At 40.6% G+C, this 15,025-nt stretch overlaps 1 protein-coding gene across 2 annotated transcripts in view; it reads right to left on the minus strand.

The window, feature by feature from the left end:
* Nucleotides 1-7,017: 7,017 nt before the first annotated feature.
* The window catches only part of LOC112220207 (microphthalmia-associated transcription factor-like), a 44,173-nt gene continuing 36,165 nt past the window's right edge, over nt 7,018-15,025 (minus strand). The window contains exons 1-9 of one of the 2 annotated variants that reach the window (XM_024381926.2): nt 11,092-13,124; nt 10,394-10,621; nt 10,069-10,164; nt 9,795-9,912; nt 9,460-9,543; nt 9,031-9,084; nt 8,831-8,906; nt 8,518-8,665; nt 7,018-8,370 (exon numbers count right to left, since the gene is read on the minus strand). In XM_024381926.2, the coding sequence (XP_024237694.1) occupies nt 7,969-8,370; nt 8,518-8,665; nt 8,831-8,906; nt 9,031-9,084; nt 9,460-9,543; nt 9,795-9,912; nt 10,069-10,164; nt 10,394-10,621; nt 11,092-11,124 (1,239 nt within the window). In that variant the 5' untranslated portion in view covers nt 11,125-13,124 and the 3' untranslated portion in view covers nt 7,018-7,968. Of the gene's footprint in view, nt 8,371-8,517; nt 8,666-8,830; nt 8,907-9,030; nt 9,085-9,459; nt 9,544-9,794; nt 9,913-10,068; nt 10,165-10,393; nt 10,622-11,091; nt 13,125-15,025 lie in introns of those variants that run through there. The other variant, XM_024381915.2, reaches the window with a different exon arrangement.

Consider the following 15,025-nt stretch of genomic DNA (forward strand, 5'->3'; position numbering starts at 1 on the left):
TGCTGCTACCATGTTAACATGTTGTGTTGCTACTAGAGGTCGACCGATTATGATTTTTCAACGGCGATACCGATACCGATTATTGGAGGACCAAAAAAAGCCGATACTGATTAATCGGCCGATTTTTAACATTTATTTGTAATAATGACAATTACAACATACTGAATGAACACTTATTTTAACTTAATATAATACATCAATAAAATCAATTTAGCCTCAAATAAATAATGAAACATGTTCAATTTGGTTTAAATAATGCAAAAACAAAGTGTTGGAGAAGAAAGTAAAAGTGCAATATGTGCCATGTAAGAAAGCTAACGTTTAAGTTCCTTGCTCAGAACATGAGGACATATGAAAGCTGGTGGTTCCTTTTAACATGAGTCTTCAATATTCCCAGGTAAGAAGTTTAGGTTGTAGTTATTATAGGAATTATAGGACTATTTCTCTCTATACGATTTGTATTTCATATACCTTTGACTATTGGATGTTCTTATAGGAACTTTAGTATTGCCAGTGTAACAGTATAGCTTCCGTCATAAACAGTGCAATGCTTGAAGCATTTCGAAGAGCTGTTGGCAAAACGCACGAAAGTGCTTGTTTGAATGAATGCTTACGAGCCTGCTGGTGCCTACCATCACTCAGTCAGACTGCTCTATCAAATCATAGACTTAATTATAACATAACACACAGAAATACGAGCCTTAGGTCATTAATATGGTCGAATCCGGAAACTATCATCTCGAAAACAAAACGTTTATTCTTTCAGTGAAATACGGAACCCTTCCGTATTTTATCTAACGGGTGGCATCCATAAGTCTAAATATTCCTGTTACATTGCACAACCTTCAATGTTATGTCATAATTACGTAAAATTCTGGCAAATTAGTTCGCAAAGAGCCAGGCGGCCCAAACTGTTGCATATACCCTGACTCTCTGTGCACTGAACGGAAGAGAAGTGACACAATTTCACCTGGTTAATATTGCCTGCAAACCTGGATTTTTTAGCTAAATATGCAGGTTTAATAATATATACTTCTGTGTATTGATGTTAAGAAATGCATTGATGTTTATGGTTAGGTACAGTCGTGCAACGATTGTGCTTTTTTAGTAAATGCGCTTTTGTTAAATCATCCTCCGTTTGCCGAAGGTTGTTGACTTTGTTATGAAGAAACAGTCTTCACAGTTCGCAACGAGCCAGGCGGCCCAAACTGCTGCATATACCCTGACTCTGTTGCAAGAGAAGGGACACATTTTCCCTAGGCAAAATAAAATTCATGTTAGCAGGCAATATTAACTAAATATGCAGGTTTAAAAATATATACTTGTGTATTGATTTTAAGAAAGGCATGGATGTTTATGGTTAGGTACACTTTGGAGCAATGACAGTCCTTTTTCGCGAATGTGCACCGCATCGATTATATGCAACGCAGGACACGCTAGATAAACTAGTAATATCATCAACCATGTGTAGTTAACTAGTGATTATGATTGATTGAGTGATAGTGTCACGTTCTGACCTTTATTTCCTTTGTTTTGTCGTTATTTAGTATGGTCAGGGCGTGAGTTGGGGTGGGCAGTCTGTTTCTTTTTCTATGATTTAGGGATTTCTATGTTTCGGCCTAGTATGGTTCTCAATCAGAGGCAGGTGTCATTAGTTGTCTATGATTGAGAATCATAGTTAGGTAGCCTGGGTTTCACTGTTTGTTTGTGGGTGAATGTCTATGTTAGTTGCTTGTGTCAGCACAGTTGTCATTATAAGCTTCACGGTCGTTATTCGTTTATTGTTTTGTATAGTTTGTATTCAGTGTTCAGTGCTTTCTTTTATTAAAAAATCATCATGAACACATACCACGCTGCATTTTGGTCCGTTCCTTACGACTATCGTGACAGATAGATAGTTTTTTATAAGACAAGTTTAATGCTAGCTAGCAACTTACCTTGGCGCTTCTTACTGCATTCGTGTAACAGGCAGGCTCTTCATGGAGTGCAATGTAAAGCAGGTGGTTAGAGCGTTGGACTAGTTAACCGTACGGTTGCAAGATTGAATCCCCGAGCTGACAAGGTAAAAATCTGTTGTTCTGCCCCTGATCAAGGCAGTTAACCCACCGTTCCTAGGCCGTCATTGAAAATAAGAATGTGTTCTTAACTGACTTGCCTAGTTAAAAAAGGTGTAAAAAAAAAAATCGGCCAAATCAGTGTCCAAAAATACAGATTTCCGATTGTTATGAAAACTTGAAATCGGCCCTAATTAATCTGCCATTCCGATTAATCGGTCGACCTCTAGTTGCTACCATGCTGTGTTGTTATGCGTTGCTGCCATGCGATGTTGTTGTCTTAGGTCTCTCTTTATGTAGTGTTGTGGTGTCTTGTCGTGATGTGTGTTTTGTCCTATATTTTTATTTTATTTGTTATTTTAATCCCAGCCCCCGTCCCCGTAGGAGGCCTTTTGGTAGGCCGTCATTGTAAATAAGAATTTGTTCTTAAGTGATTTGCCAAGATAAATAAAGGAGAGAAAAAAAGTAGTATGTTTGACGCTGAACGCTATCCTTTTCCATATTTTCCAGGAGTTGAACGCTCCCCCCACCGGAGTCAGCACGGAGGTAGGAGAGGCCTCAGCCTGGAAGTGGTATACTGTGATGGATGAGGCAATGCAGGGCTTTCCACTCCATCACCCCACCGATCATCATCTGCTCATCCTCCCAAGGTGCAGAGTGGGCTTGTCTCCTTCCCAGAAGGGTCCAGATGTGGAGGCGCAAGAAGAAGGTGACTGCCTGGGAGGCCTTATGGCCATTTTAGAGGCCATGATTAGGAAGTAGTTTTATTTCTCTTTTCAGTCTACTGCATCTCCCATTCCTCTCAAGCTTCAGGTGACTCTTCAATTGATACATGCGTAGGCTTAGGGTATACTCAAGTTTCCTCCAAAATACGTTGTTCCAAATGCTAGATACTTAGCTGATGTTAGCCCAAAACAAGAGCACGAAATGTCACTGAGTAAGGCTACAGACTATCCTTTTCGGTTCATACTGTATGTGAAGCTCGCCAATGTGCAATCATTGGACAATAAATTAGACTAGGTACCATAACAAATATCCTACCAACGGGACATCAAAAACTTTAATATCCAATGTTTCACGGAATCGTGGCTGAATGACAAATCAAATCAAATCAAATCAAATCAAATTTTATTTGAATGACGACATGGTTATTCAGCTAGCGGGGTATACGCTGCACCGACAAGACAGAACAGCACACTCCGGTAAAATGGGGGGGCTAGTGATATATCTGTGCATATTTGTAAACAACAGCTGGTGCACGAAACCTAAGGAAGCCTCTAGATTTTGCTTGCCTGAAGTAGAGTATATTGTGATAAATTGCAGGCCACACTACTTGCCTAGAGAGTTTTTGGCTATACTTTTCGTGGCTGATTATTTACCACCACAGACAGATGCCGCACTAAGACCGCACTCAGTCAGCTGTATAAGGAAATAAACAAACAGGAAAACACTCACCCAGAGGCGGCGCTTCTAGTGGCCGGAGACTTTAGTGCAGGGAAACTTAAAACAGTTCTACCAAATTTCTATCAACATGTTAAATGTGCAACCAGAGGGAAAAACAAATCTAGATCACCTGTACTCCACACAGAGACGCGTACAAAGCTCTCCCTCGCTCTCCATTTGGTAAATCTGACCACAACTCTATCCTCCTGATTCCTGCTTGCAAGCAAAAATTAAAGCAGGAAGCACCAGTGACTCGGTCTATAAAAAAGTGGTCAGATGAAGCAGATGCTAAACTACAGGACTGTTTTGCTATCACAGACTGGAACATGTTCCGGGATTCTTCCAATGGCATTGAGGAGTACACCACATCAGTCACTGGCTTTATCAATAAGTGCACCGAGGACGTTGTCCCCACAGTGACTGTACGTACATACCCCAACCAGAAGCCATGGATTACAGGCAACATTCACACTGAGCTAAAGGGTAGAGCTGCCGCTTTCAAGGTGCGGGACTCGGAAGCTTAGAAGAAATCCTGCTATACCCTGCGATGAACCATCAAACAGGCAAAGCGTCAATACAGGGCTAAGATTGAATCATACTACACTGGCTCCGACGCTCGTCTTATGTGGCAGAGCTTGCAGACTATTACAGACTACAAAGGGAAGCACAGCCACAAGCTGCCACTGGACTTCCTGACGGGCCGCCCCCAGGTGGTGAGGGTAGGTAGCAACACATCTGCCACGCTGATCCTCAACACTGGAGCTCCACAGTGGTGCGTGCTCAGTCCCCTCCTGTACTCCCTGTTCACCCATGACTGCATGGCCAGGCACGACTCCAACACTATCATTAAGTTTGCAGACAACACAACAGTGGTAGGCCTGATCACTGACAACGACGAGACAGCCTATAGGTAGGAGGTCAGAGACCTGGCCGGGTGGTGCCAAAATAACAACCTATCCCTCAACGTAACCAAGACTAAGGAGATGATTGTGGACTACAGGAAAAGGAGGACCGAGCATGACCCCATTCTCATCGACGGGGAGCAGGTTGAGAGCTTCAAGTTCCTTGGTGTCCACATCAACAACAAACTAGAATGGTCCAAACACACCAAGACAGTCGTGAAGAGGGCACGACAAAGCCTATTCCCCCTCAGGAAATGAAAAAGATTTGGCATGGGTCCTGAGATCCTCAAAAGGTTCTATAGCTGCAACATCGAGAGCATCACTGCCTGGTACGGCAATTGCTCTGCCTCTGACCGCAAGGCACAGAGGTACAGAGGGTAGTGCGTACGGCCCAGTACTTCACTGGGGCTAAGCTGCCTGCCATCCAGGACCTCTACACCAGGCGGTGTTAGAGGAAGGCCCTAAAAATGGTCAAAGACGGGTCCGGAGTGCCAAGTCTAGGACTACCCCCAAGCCATAAGACTCCTGAACAGGTAATCAAATGGCTACCCGGACTATTTGCATTGTGTTGTGGGGGTGCTTTGCTGCAGGAGAGACTGGTGCACTTCACAAAATAGATGGCATCATGAGGGAGCAAAATGATGTGGATATATTGAAGCAACATCTCAAGACATCTGTCAGGAAGTTAAAACTTGGTCGCAAATGGGTCTTCCCAATGGACAATGACCCCAAGCATACTTCCAAAGTTGTGGCAAAATGGCTTCAGGACAACAAAGTCATGGTATTGGAGTGGCCATCACAAAGCCCTGACCTCAATCCTATAGAAAATTTGTTGGCAGAACCGAAAAAGTGTGTGCAAGCAAGGAGGCCTACAAACCTGACTCAGTTACACCAGCTCTGTCAGGAGGAATGGGCCAAAATTCACCCATTTTTTTGTGTGGAAGGCTACCCGAAATGTTTGACCCAAGTTGAACAATTTAAAGGCAATGCTACCAAATACTAATTGAGTGTATGTAAACTTCTGACCTACTGGGAATGTAATGAAAGAAACAAAAGCTGAAATAAATAATTCTGTCTACTATTATTCTGACATTTCACATTCTTAAAATAAAGTGTGATCCTAACTGACCTAAGACAGGGAAATTTTACTAGGATTAAATGTCAGGAATTGTGAAAAACTGAGTTTTAATGAATTTGGCTTAGGTGTATGTAAACTTCCGACTTCAACTGTAGTACATAGTACAATTAGCACACATTATGCAGTTAAATTCATTGTTCAAAACAACCATCAGAACTCGGAAATCTCAGGCTTCTGACTTCAGTGCGTTCAAGACAACTGGGAACTCGCAAAAAAAACCGAGCTCCGACCCGGAAAAATCTTTGTTGAGGGCATCTTTCTAGAGCTCCTACTTTCTGACATGATTTGACCTTGTTTTTTCCCGAGTTCCCAGTTGTCTTGAAAGTACGTAAGTAGTAGGCAAGCCAGATTTCGGACACAAAAAGTATTTATTTATTATATTTTTTTTAATTGGGGGGGACTATCTTAATAGACATAGAAATGACTAAAACTAAATTAAATATGACGTGTTGGGTTACATTACCAACAGTATTTACTAAAGGGCTATCTTTTACAGTGAATCACGGAATAAGACCTCTGACCTAAATAGCTTGTAGCATCTCCCTCCTGAGCACATCTGGTGTTTGGGTTCAAGTTAAAGATAAGATGTACCCTTGGCATTAGGATATCAGGTCCTGCTTAAATAATGTAAACAAAGCCAGTAGATTAAGGACTTCGGTCATGCTCTGCATGATATGATACTCTGCTCAGCTCACTGACTAACTGAGGTTGTGAGAATCTCTCAGGTTGTTTAAAGAACATTGGTGCAGTGACATTACGTTATCAGGGCCTGCCTCAGTAGAGCAAAGTATTATTGATGTATGGAATGTTGGGTTTAAGTGTATAAAGTGTGTACTGGTGGACGCTGCTGAGTATGAATCTGGTGTGGGGGAATGAAGGTGGAAATGTTAGACAAGTTGCTAAGTTGGAAACCATCAAGTTGAAACTTTAGAGGGAGGAAACTACACGATTCAAGGTTGCTGAGATCACGTCTGTTAATTCTGATCACAGTGGCTGAGTTGAAAGCCACAGCAGAATCCAAGGACCTTAGTTAAAACTCCCATCTGATCATGGTTAATTTGATATAAGTAGGAGCCTAACAACTTCATCTGATCCTGGTTCATTTCTATATGAGTAGGAGCCGAACAACTCCATCTGATTCACAGTAACCTTGTTCATGAGCAGGTCCAAAGCCTGGCACAATACCTCAGCTAAACCCTTCATGGGTGGTACTGTAAGGCGTTACACAAAATCTCAGCCTGTTAACGGCGATACAGGTTAGCTGAGGTGCTATATTCACATCAGAGGAGTTTAGCAAAACAAGGTTGCTATATTCCAGTCAGCGGAGTTTAGCAAAAAGTGTTAGCCTATGTTATGTATAAAAAAATATAAAAAATGTATTATGTCATGTTTTGTGTGGATCCCAGGAAGAGTAGTTGCCGCTTTAGCAGTAGCTAATAGGGATCCTAATAAAATACGAAATACACAGAGGACCATGTAGTGGTCTTATGGAAAGTTATATTAGGAATTGATATTAGTCATCATAAAGTTATATTAGGGATAGTAATTCAGCAGTCTGACATTCAAAAACAATGGTCGCAGGTGCTCCTTCTGAGCTAAATATGTGTCATTGGTTTGACCTGGACAAAATATTATCTTCATGTGCATTACAACTTTCTATGGGGTAAGAGCAACGATCTAAATGATATGGTTGAGATAGCCAAGGGAATAAAAATAAAATGAATTCACTTTCAATTTAATACTTAATTAAAGGCCTACTTCAAAAAAAAAAATCACAAAATATGTATATTTACAGTGTTGTTTTGTACAAATATCTTCACTTTAGACATCACCACGTCGGAAACAAAATTCATCAACAGGTTGTATTCATTCAAATTGTATTCATTGTTCCTGAAAATTGTTTCTAGTCGCAAATAATATTGTAGGTTTCAAACCATTGCTTCTAAATTTAAGGGTAAAAATGTGTCTTATCTCATCTTAAAATCTTGGTGAAATGTTATTATCAGTTAAGTACTCAACTAAATATATATTTCTCTATGATATCTCACAAAACAAATGTTTTAAACTAATTCAACAAATGGTCATGATGTGAAAAAAATATCCAAATATTACACATAAAATACATTATTGCCATGTTATTGTGCACTTCCTGTCAAATAATTCACATGAAAATTGAACGCTACAGTACAGTGAAATCTCAGCAGTCACCTTAGGTAGGGTAGCCTAATCTGAACAACCACATTTGATTCCAGAAAGAGACACAATATTGTAAAACAAACAAAAACAAAAGACAAAACTTCTGAACACAATGGGAGGGAAAATCCCACTGTCTTTATCTCAAGGAATAGGCCATAGCAGCACCTAGCGTTGGATCCAGTAATAACAATGTTACTTTATAAAATGTCAGTGTGATTTGAGCTTGTGGGCAGTGCTAACAACCATGATCATTCTCCTCCATGCTTGAGCTGCTGCTACGCCTGCTGCTGCTGTTGGAGGTGTCTGGGGAAGCTGAGGACAGAAGGGGGTCATTGGATGATATGGGCGACAGGGTGTTGTCCATTAGAATGTCCTTCAGTTTAGTGGATGCTTTGCTGGAGCCATATGCCCCTGGGTCACCTGCATCCACAGGGCTGTCGTTAAAGTGGATGGTACCGCTGTTGAGGTCCAGTGTGGTGGGAGGGGACATGTCGGGACCTGGCTGCTGGTACAGGTCTGAGGGACAGTCTCCTAAGATGGGCTCCTGCTTGATGGCTCGGGCTATCAGCTCAGAGGAGCAGAGGGAAGACGACGGCAGAATTGCAAGACCATGAGCCCGCGCCTGCATCTCCAACTCCTACACAAAAACACACACAGAAAACACATTAACCCACGAAGAGTATTAAAGTACACATTCCAAAGAGTATTAAAGTACAGAAGTACAAAGGTTTTCCCTCAAGGCGCCCCTGTACCATGCCCACTGGCTCCCTCTGGAATGGCGTACCTGTATGCGCAGCATCAGATGGCGGTTGGCATGCTCCAGCCTTCTCTGTCTAAGCTCTACCTCCTTGGCTCTCTGCTGCTCCCTCTGCAGCTTCCTGATGTAGTCCACTGAGGCCTTCAGAATGGTGCCCTTATTCCAGCGCATGTCCCTTGGGACCGCGGGAGACAACAGTCAGTGCATACATGTAGTGTACATGTAGCAACTAAGCAGATCCTTAAACTACATGAACCTTTATGCCATCCGGAAGCAGCCAGAGATTTTTGGTAGATAAAAAAGATGAATATCCAAAAGTGGTATAAACTGTGCTACTTACGGATCATTAGACTTAGGAATCAGGGTTCCAAGCTCTTTGATTCGATCGTTGATGTTGAACCTTCTCCTTCGTTCAACTACAGGGTGAAGAGACAAAAATTAGGAATCAGTTAAAGTATCATGAGGATCTGCAAATCAACTCTTGAAAAATATCAATGTATCCCAAATAACTGACTACTCCTCTTTGCCATGGAAACTCACTTAAGTTGTGGTTGTCCTTTTTTTGTCTCTCCTTGGCCATCGCTCGAACCTCAGCTTTTGGGCGGAAGGGAAACACTTTTGAGTGACAAAAGAAGGTGTCCTATTCCATACATACTCAAGATGATTACAACCCATTTCTGGCTAAATACCATTCATGTTAGCTATCTTTGCTACAATTTTACTGAGACAGTATATAGATCCATATTGTGTTATATTTTTCAATATGCACAAAATACTTCACAGAGGCCATTAATGCTGCATTTCATATATCATACACAAATTATCCAATCTGAGGTAGATTATTATGAATTCCCATTGGCATTTTAGTTCAGGTACATTAGTGAGCTGCCATGAAAATAGTTTCATAAATGTATTAAAATAACTCAAATGACAATGGCTTAAAAATCTGAAAATCTAGTGACAACGTACCAACTGGAAAGCCCTCGGGCCTTTGGTAGTTGTCAAACTGGCCATAGGATCCAGTATTGTCCAGTACGTGCATCATGCCAGGAGCTGAAGTATTGGTAAATTATTTGATCAATTGAATGTATAGCTAACAGTATATTTATGCATTTTACAAATTGTACACAATATTTGTGCATCTTTGCTTCTTTAACTGTTAGTATATCACCACAATGGTTACACAAATTGAATATAAACATCTTTAAATATTTTTTAATTTGAAAGGGTTGAAATTATTAACATGGAGCTGCTTTGCTGAGGGTGTTATAATGTGTTATACCCGGTAGACAAAAAACATTAACCTGAGAATTCCCTTTTGATGTTGGATAAGCTACCAGGGCAGGAGTTACTGATGGCAAGTCCATTTGTGGGAAGCCCTTGATTTCCATACATGTCCAGAAGGTTACCAGATACAGGGAGCTGAGGAAATGAACAGAACATTCAATGATTGCAATGATATTTATATTCTATAGCATAAAAAGCTGTAGTTCCTATTCAGTAAATGTGCTGTAGGGCCTGTAGCTATTGCACTCATCACTTGAAAAGTTGTTTAAATTGTAAAGGATGTCAACTTACTGTATTAGTAACCTGGAGTCCTGGGTCCATAAGTCCAAAAATATCCTCATTATAACTTGTTTCCAAGCTAATAATGTCATCGATGACATCATCCATCTGTAATAATGATGGAAAACACATTCGAAACCAACCTATATAGTAGTACCAGATTTGTATTAAAATAATGTTCTGATAAACAACATTGAATGATGTACCAGAAATCTACATGTATTTTGTAATCAGTTTGCCATTTTCATAAAGTTAGTTATAAATCCACGGTGAAATCCAAATGAGAAACCAGGGTGAATGGTACATTGGATCTCTGTGGCATCTCTGTTATGCCTACCTCCTTCTCGCAGTTGGAGCTGAGGGTCAGCAGGGCCATGGGGCTGTTGGGGGCACTGCTGCCTGGGCCGGGGGGCATCCCGTGCTCCGGGGGCTGGCTGGGGCACTGCAGGCTTCCGGCCTGGCTGCCAGGCTTACCCCCAAGGGTTGTGGACAGGTACTGCCTCACCTGCTTCCTCTGGGCCTGCTGGATGTGGTACTTGGTGGGGTTCTCCAGATGTGTCTGTACCTTGGTGGGGGAAAAGGAGAGACATGGAAGGCGATTAACATTTTTCAGAAGTCAGTTTTATTCAATGTCAGTATTGAGGTAGTCATCTTATCCTATGGAAACGCATAGCTATCCACTGAAATGTGGCTTTGTAAAATGTTGTCTCACAATAAAGATCTTTGACATTGTGTGGGTTGGTTTTCAGACTAGAATGCATGCCCGAAGATCAACACACATGGATGTGACACAATCAGAAACAATGGACGGAATCATTTCAATCAGCGCCTCCAGTTATATGCCTCTTTATTTATATTACTCAATGACAGTCAATTATACAACACACTTAGGACATTGTCATTGATTAGTGAACATTTATGTTATATTATTTGAATTCTCAGAACGAACATAGTATTGTAATATACTATAAATATAGTAATACTGCATCCTGATAGAAAACCAAACCAAAAAAACAGTTCAGTAGCACATCTCACCTGGTAATGGCTGTATTCAAGCATCTCCAACATATTGTAATTTGTATGATAGTATGTATCAGATATTCCCTTGTTCTGGTCAGTCAACTGTGTGGACACAGGGCTAACATGAAAATAAGAGGACAGACTTGGTCAGTTGAACTTATTAAAGGAAAACCCCTCATGAGTTATGTAAGTTAGGAGACAGGGGGAGGATACCAGGGCTCATCCTCCCTGTGTTGTGTTGTTCTAGTTAAACTGAGAATTTATGTCTTCACAGGGTTCATTTGACGTCAACATCTCTGTCTCACAAAGGACCCTTTCTGCTGGTGGGTTACTAGTCTCCAAACTGAAACTCGCTCACGGCTAACTAACGTTTCATCTTTAGTTCCGCTCATCTAGTATAAAACATAATTTGTTCTGAGAACACGGAATACAATTGACACCACTGTTCCATTACAAACAGAGCATATGAAAAGATAAATCCCAAAATGTAGCAGCATTTTTAAACAGATTGTCCATCCCCCTACCAACTTTTGGTGTTAAGTATTTAAGCACTAGTCTGAGTGGTTCGCAAATGGTGTGCCAGGATCCACTAGTCAACTAAGTCATAGCCAGTTCCTACTTAGTCTGCCACTTAAGAGGCCACTAGGGTTAAAAATACAAAAAATGTGCCACAGGCATGGCACAATAATGAAATCACTACTGGCTTGAAACCTCTGGAATATGACATTACCAGAAACAAATATAACTGTGTAATTAGGAACATTAACATTAACATTAATCTATGCCAATGTTCAATAGTTGATCCAGATCACTAGGCCTGTATGCTAATAAAGTTCAACACTGCTTGGTGACATTTGTTATATCTGATTTTCAGAAGACACATGGCCATTCATGGTTCCAAAACCATGTCAAATATAAATAAATAAAGACAATATAAGTAGTTGTATCTAACACAAGGGGCAACTGTACTGTATATAAATGAATCAGTTAAGATTCATATACACAGCATATTCTCACTCTTACACCATTCTATGGAAAGATCATTGGTTTTGACTGGTTTTGGCCTTTCTCTGCATGTGTATAGAAGCTATGAGCAAAGTGTGAGTCTATATGCCCACTGGGATTTCCACTATGCAAAAAACAAAGAAAATATTAGCTAATTTATAGAACTATTCATTTTTAGTATAGAGGAATATGCAACCAAAAATTGTAGAATAAAAATAAATCAAAACAATTAATCTACAAATCGTTCCAAAAATCTTCATTAGAAACACCCTTTCCTCGAAAATCTATTATCATAAATGTTGAGCTCACATCTGACCATTCTATTCTAACAAAGCTGGCCCATTATTACAGGACAGTAATTTAGAGTTATACAGCAGGCGTCATGCCTGGAGCCAACACGTGTTATGTTGCACACATCTCTCTCTCTCTCGCTCTCTCTCTCCACATTACTATTAGTAATTAGATTTAGTTCTTCTCTAGCTACCTGTCAACAGTATATTATGTTGCCACTCCTTGCACCCTTAAGCACATACAGTGGATGCCTATACATACATGCTTTCACACAGGTCATAGTAATCAAGTTGTCGTACATTAAAGTATTGTTTTGCTTGAATGTACTTATTTAAAATATCACACAGAATATAGATACATGTGTGTGCAGACTGTGCACATATCAGTGTCTATTGCCTTAGTTAAATAAAGGCTAACACCACACCCTCACCACTGACCAATCAGATCTACCTGACAAAGACTGTGTATACTGAGAATGAAGAAGGAACCCTTAGCAAAACATAAATACAACTTAGAAAGACTCCACAAGGCACATGCTTGACCAGTAGCACTATACAGAAATTAATCTGTCTTTATCGTCCTTTATACATTGTGGCCCTTGGATATATCCGAAAAACCACAATAATATGTTTGTTCCAGGTTTATTTAACCATTGTACAAGTTTGTTAAAGGCCCAGTGCAGTCCAAAGTGTGATCTTCTGGTGTTTTATACAGTGGGGCAAAAAAGTATTTAGTCAGCCACCAATTGTGCAAGTTCTCCCACTTAAAAAGATGAGAGTCCTGTAATTTCCATCATAGGTACACTTCAACTATGACAGACAAAATGAGAGAGAAAAAAATCCAGAAAATCACATTGTAGGATTTTGAATGAATTTATTTGCAAATTATGGTGGAAAATAAGTATTTGGTCAATAACAAAAGTTTATCTCAATAATTTGTTATATACCCTTTGTTGGCAATGACAGAGGTCAAACGTTTTCTGTAAGTCTTCACAAGGTTTTCACACACTGTTGCTGGTATTTTGGCCCATTCCTCCATGCAGATCTCCTCTAGAGCAGTGATGTTTTGGGGCTGTTGCTGGGCAACACTGACTTTCAACTCCCTCCAAAGATTTTCTATGGGGTTGAGATCTGGAGACTGACTAGGCCACTCCAGGACCTTGAAATGCTTCTTACGAAGCCAGTCCTTCGTTGCCCGGGCGGTGTGTTTGGGATCATTGTCATGCTGAAAGACCCAGCCACGTTTCATCTTCAATACCCTTGCTGATGGAAGGACGTTTTCACTCAAAATCTCACGATACATGGCCCCATTCATTCTTTCCTTTACACGGATCAGTCGTCCTGGTCCCTTTGCAGAAAAACAGCCCCAAAGCATGATGTTTCCACCCCCATGCTTCACAGTAGTTATGGTGTTCTTTGGATGCAACTCAGCATTCTTTGTCCTCCAAACACGACGAGTTGAGTTTTTACCAAAAAGTTATATTTTGGTTTCATCTGACCATATGACATTCTCCCAATCTTCTTCTGGATCATCCAAATCCTCTCTAGCAAACTTCAGACGGGCCTGGACATGTACTGGCTTAAGCAGGGGGACACGTCTGGCACTGCAGGATTTGAATCCCTGGCGGCGTAGTGTGTTACTGATGGAAGGCTTTGTTACTTTGGTCCCAGCTCTCGGCAGGTCATTCACTAGGTCCCCCCGTGTGGTTCTGGGATTTTTGCTCACCGTTCTTGTGATCATTTTGACCCCACGGGGTGAGATCTTGCGTGGAGCCCCAGATCGAGGGAGATTATCAGTGGTCTTGTATGTCTTCCATTTCCTAATAATTGCTCCCACAGTTGATTTCTTCAAACCAAGCTGCTTACCTATTGCAGATTCAGTCTTCCCAGCCTGGTACAGGTCTACAATTTTGTTTCTGGTGTCCTTTGACAGCTCTTTGGTCTTGGTCATAGTGGAGTTTGAAGTGTGACTGTTTGAGGTTGTGGACAGGTGTCTTTTATACTGATAACAAGTTCAAACAGGTGCCATTAATACAGGTAACGAGTGAAAGACAGAGGAGCCTCTTAAAGAAGAAGTTACAGGTCTGTGAGAGCCAGAAATCTTGCTTGTTTGTAGGTGACCAAATACTTATTTTCCACCATAATTTGACAAATAAATTCATTAAAAATCCTACAATGTGATTTTCTGGATTTTCTTTCCTCATTTTGTCTGTCATAGTTGAAGTGTACCTATGATGAAAATTACAGGCCTCTCTCATCTTTTTAAGTGGGAGAACTTGCACAATTGGTGGCTGACTAAATACTTTTTTGCCCCACTGTATATATTTCCACAGGTTGTAATAATATTGTGAATTTGTAAACATGATAATAATGCCCTTTTAGTGTAAGAGCTGTTTAAAAAGGGCACCTGACATTTTGGTAGGATGGAGTTTTGGCCTGCCTGGTGTTATCATCAGGTGCAAAATGATCTAATAGGAAATAAGAAAGAGAGTTCCAATAGAATAGCATAGAATAGAATAAGAAAGAGAGTTCTAATAGCATAGACTAGAATAAGAAAGAGAGTTCTAATAGCATAGACTAGAATAAGAAAGAGTTCCAATAGAATAGAATAAGAAAGAGAGTTCCAATAGAATAGAATAGAATAAGAAAGAGAG

This window comes from Oncorhynchus tshawytscha, linkage group LG02 (assembly GCF_018296145.1).
Source record: "Oncorhynchus tshawytscha isolate Ot180627B linkage group LG02, Otsh_v2.0, whole genome shotgun sequence".
Lineage (NCBI taxonomy): Eukaryota > Metazoa > Chordata > Actinopteri > Salmoniformes > Salmonidae > Oncorhynchus > Oncorhynchus tshawytscha.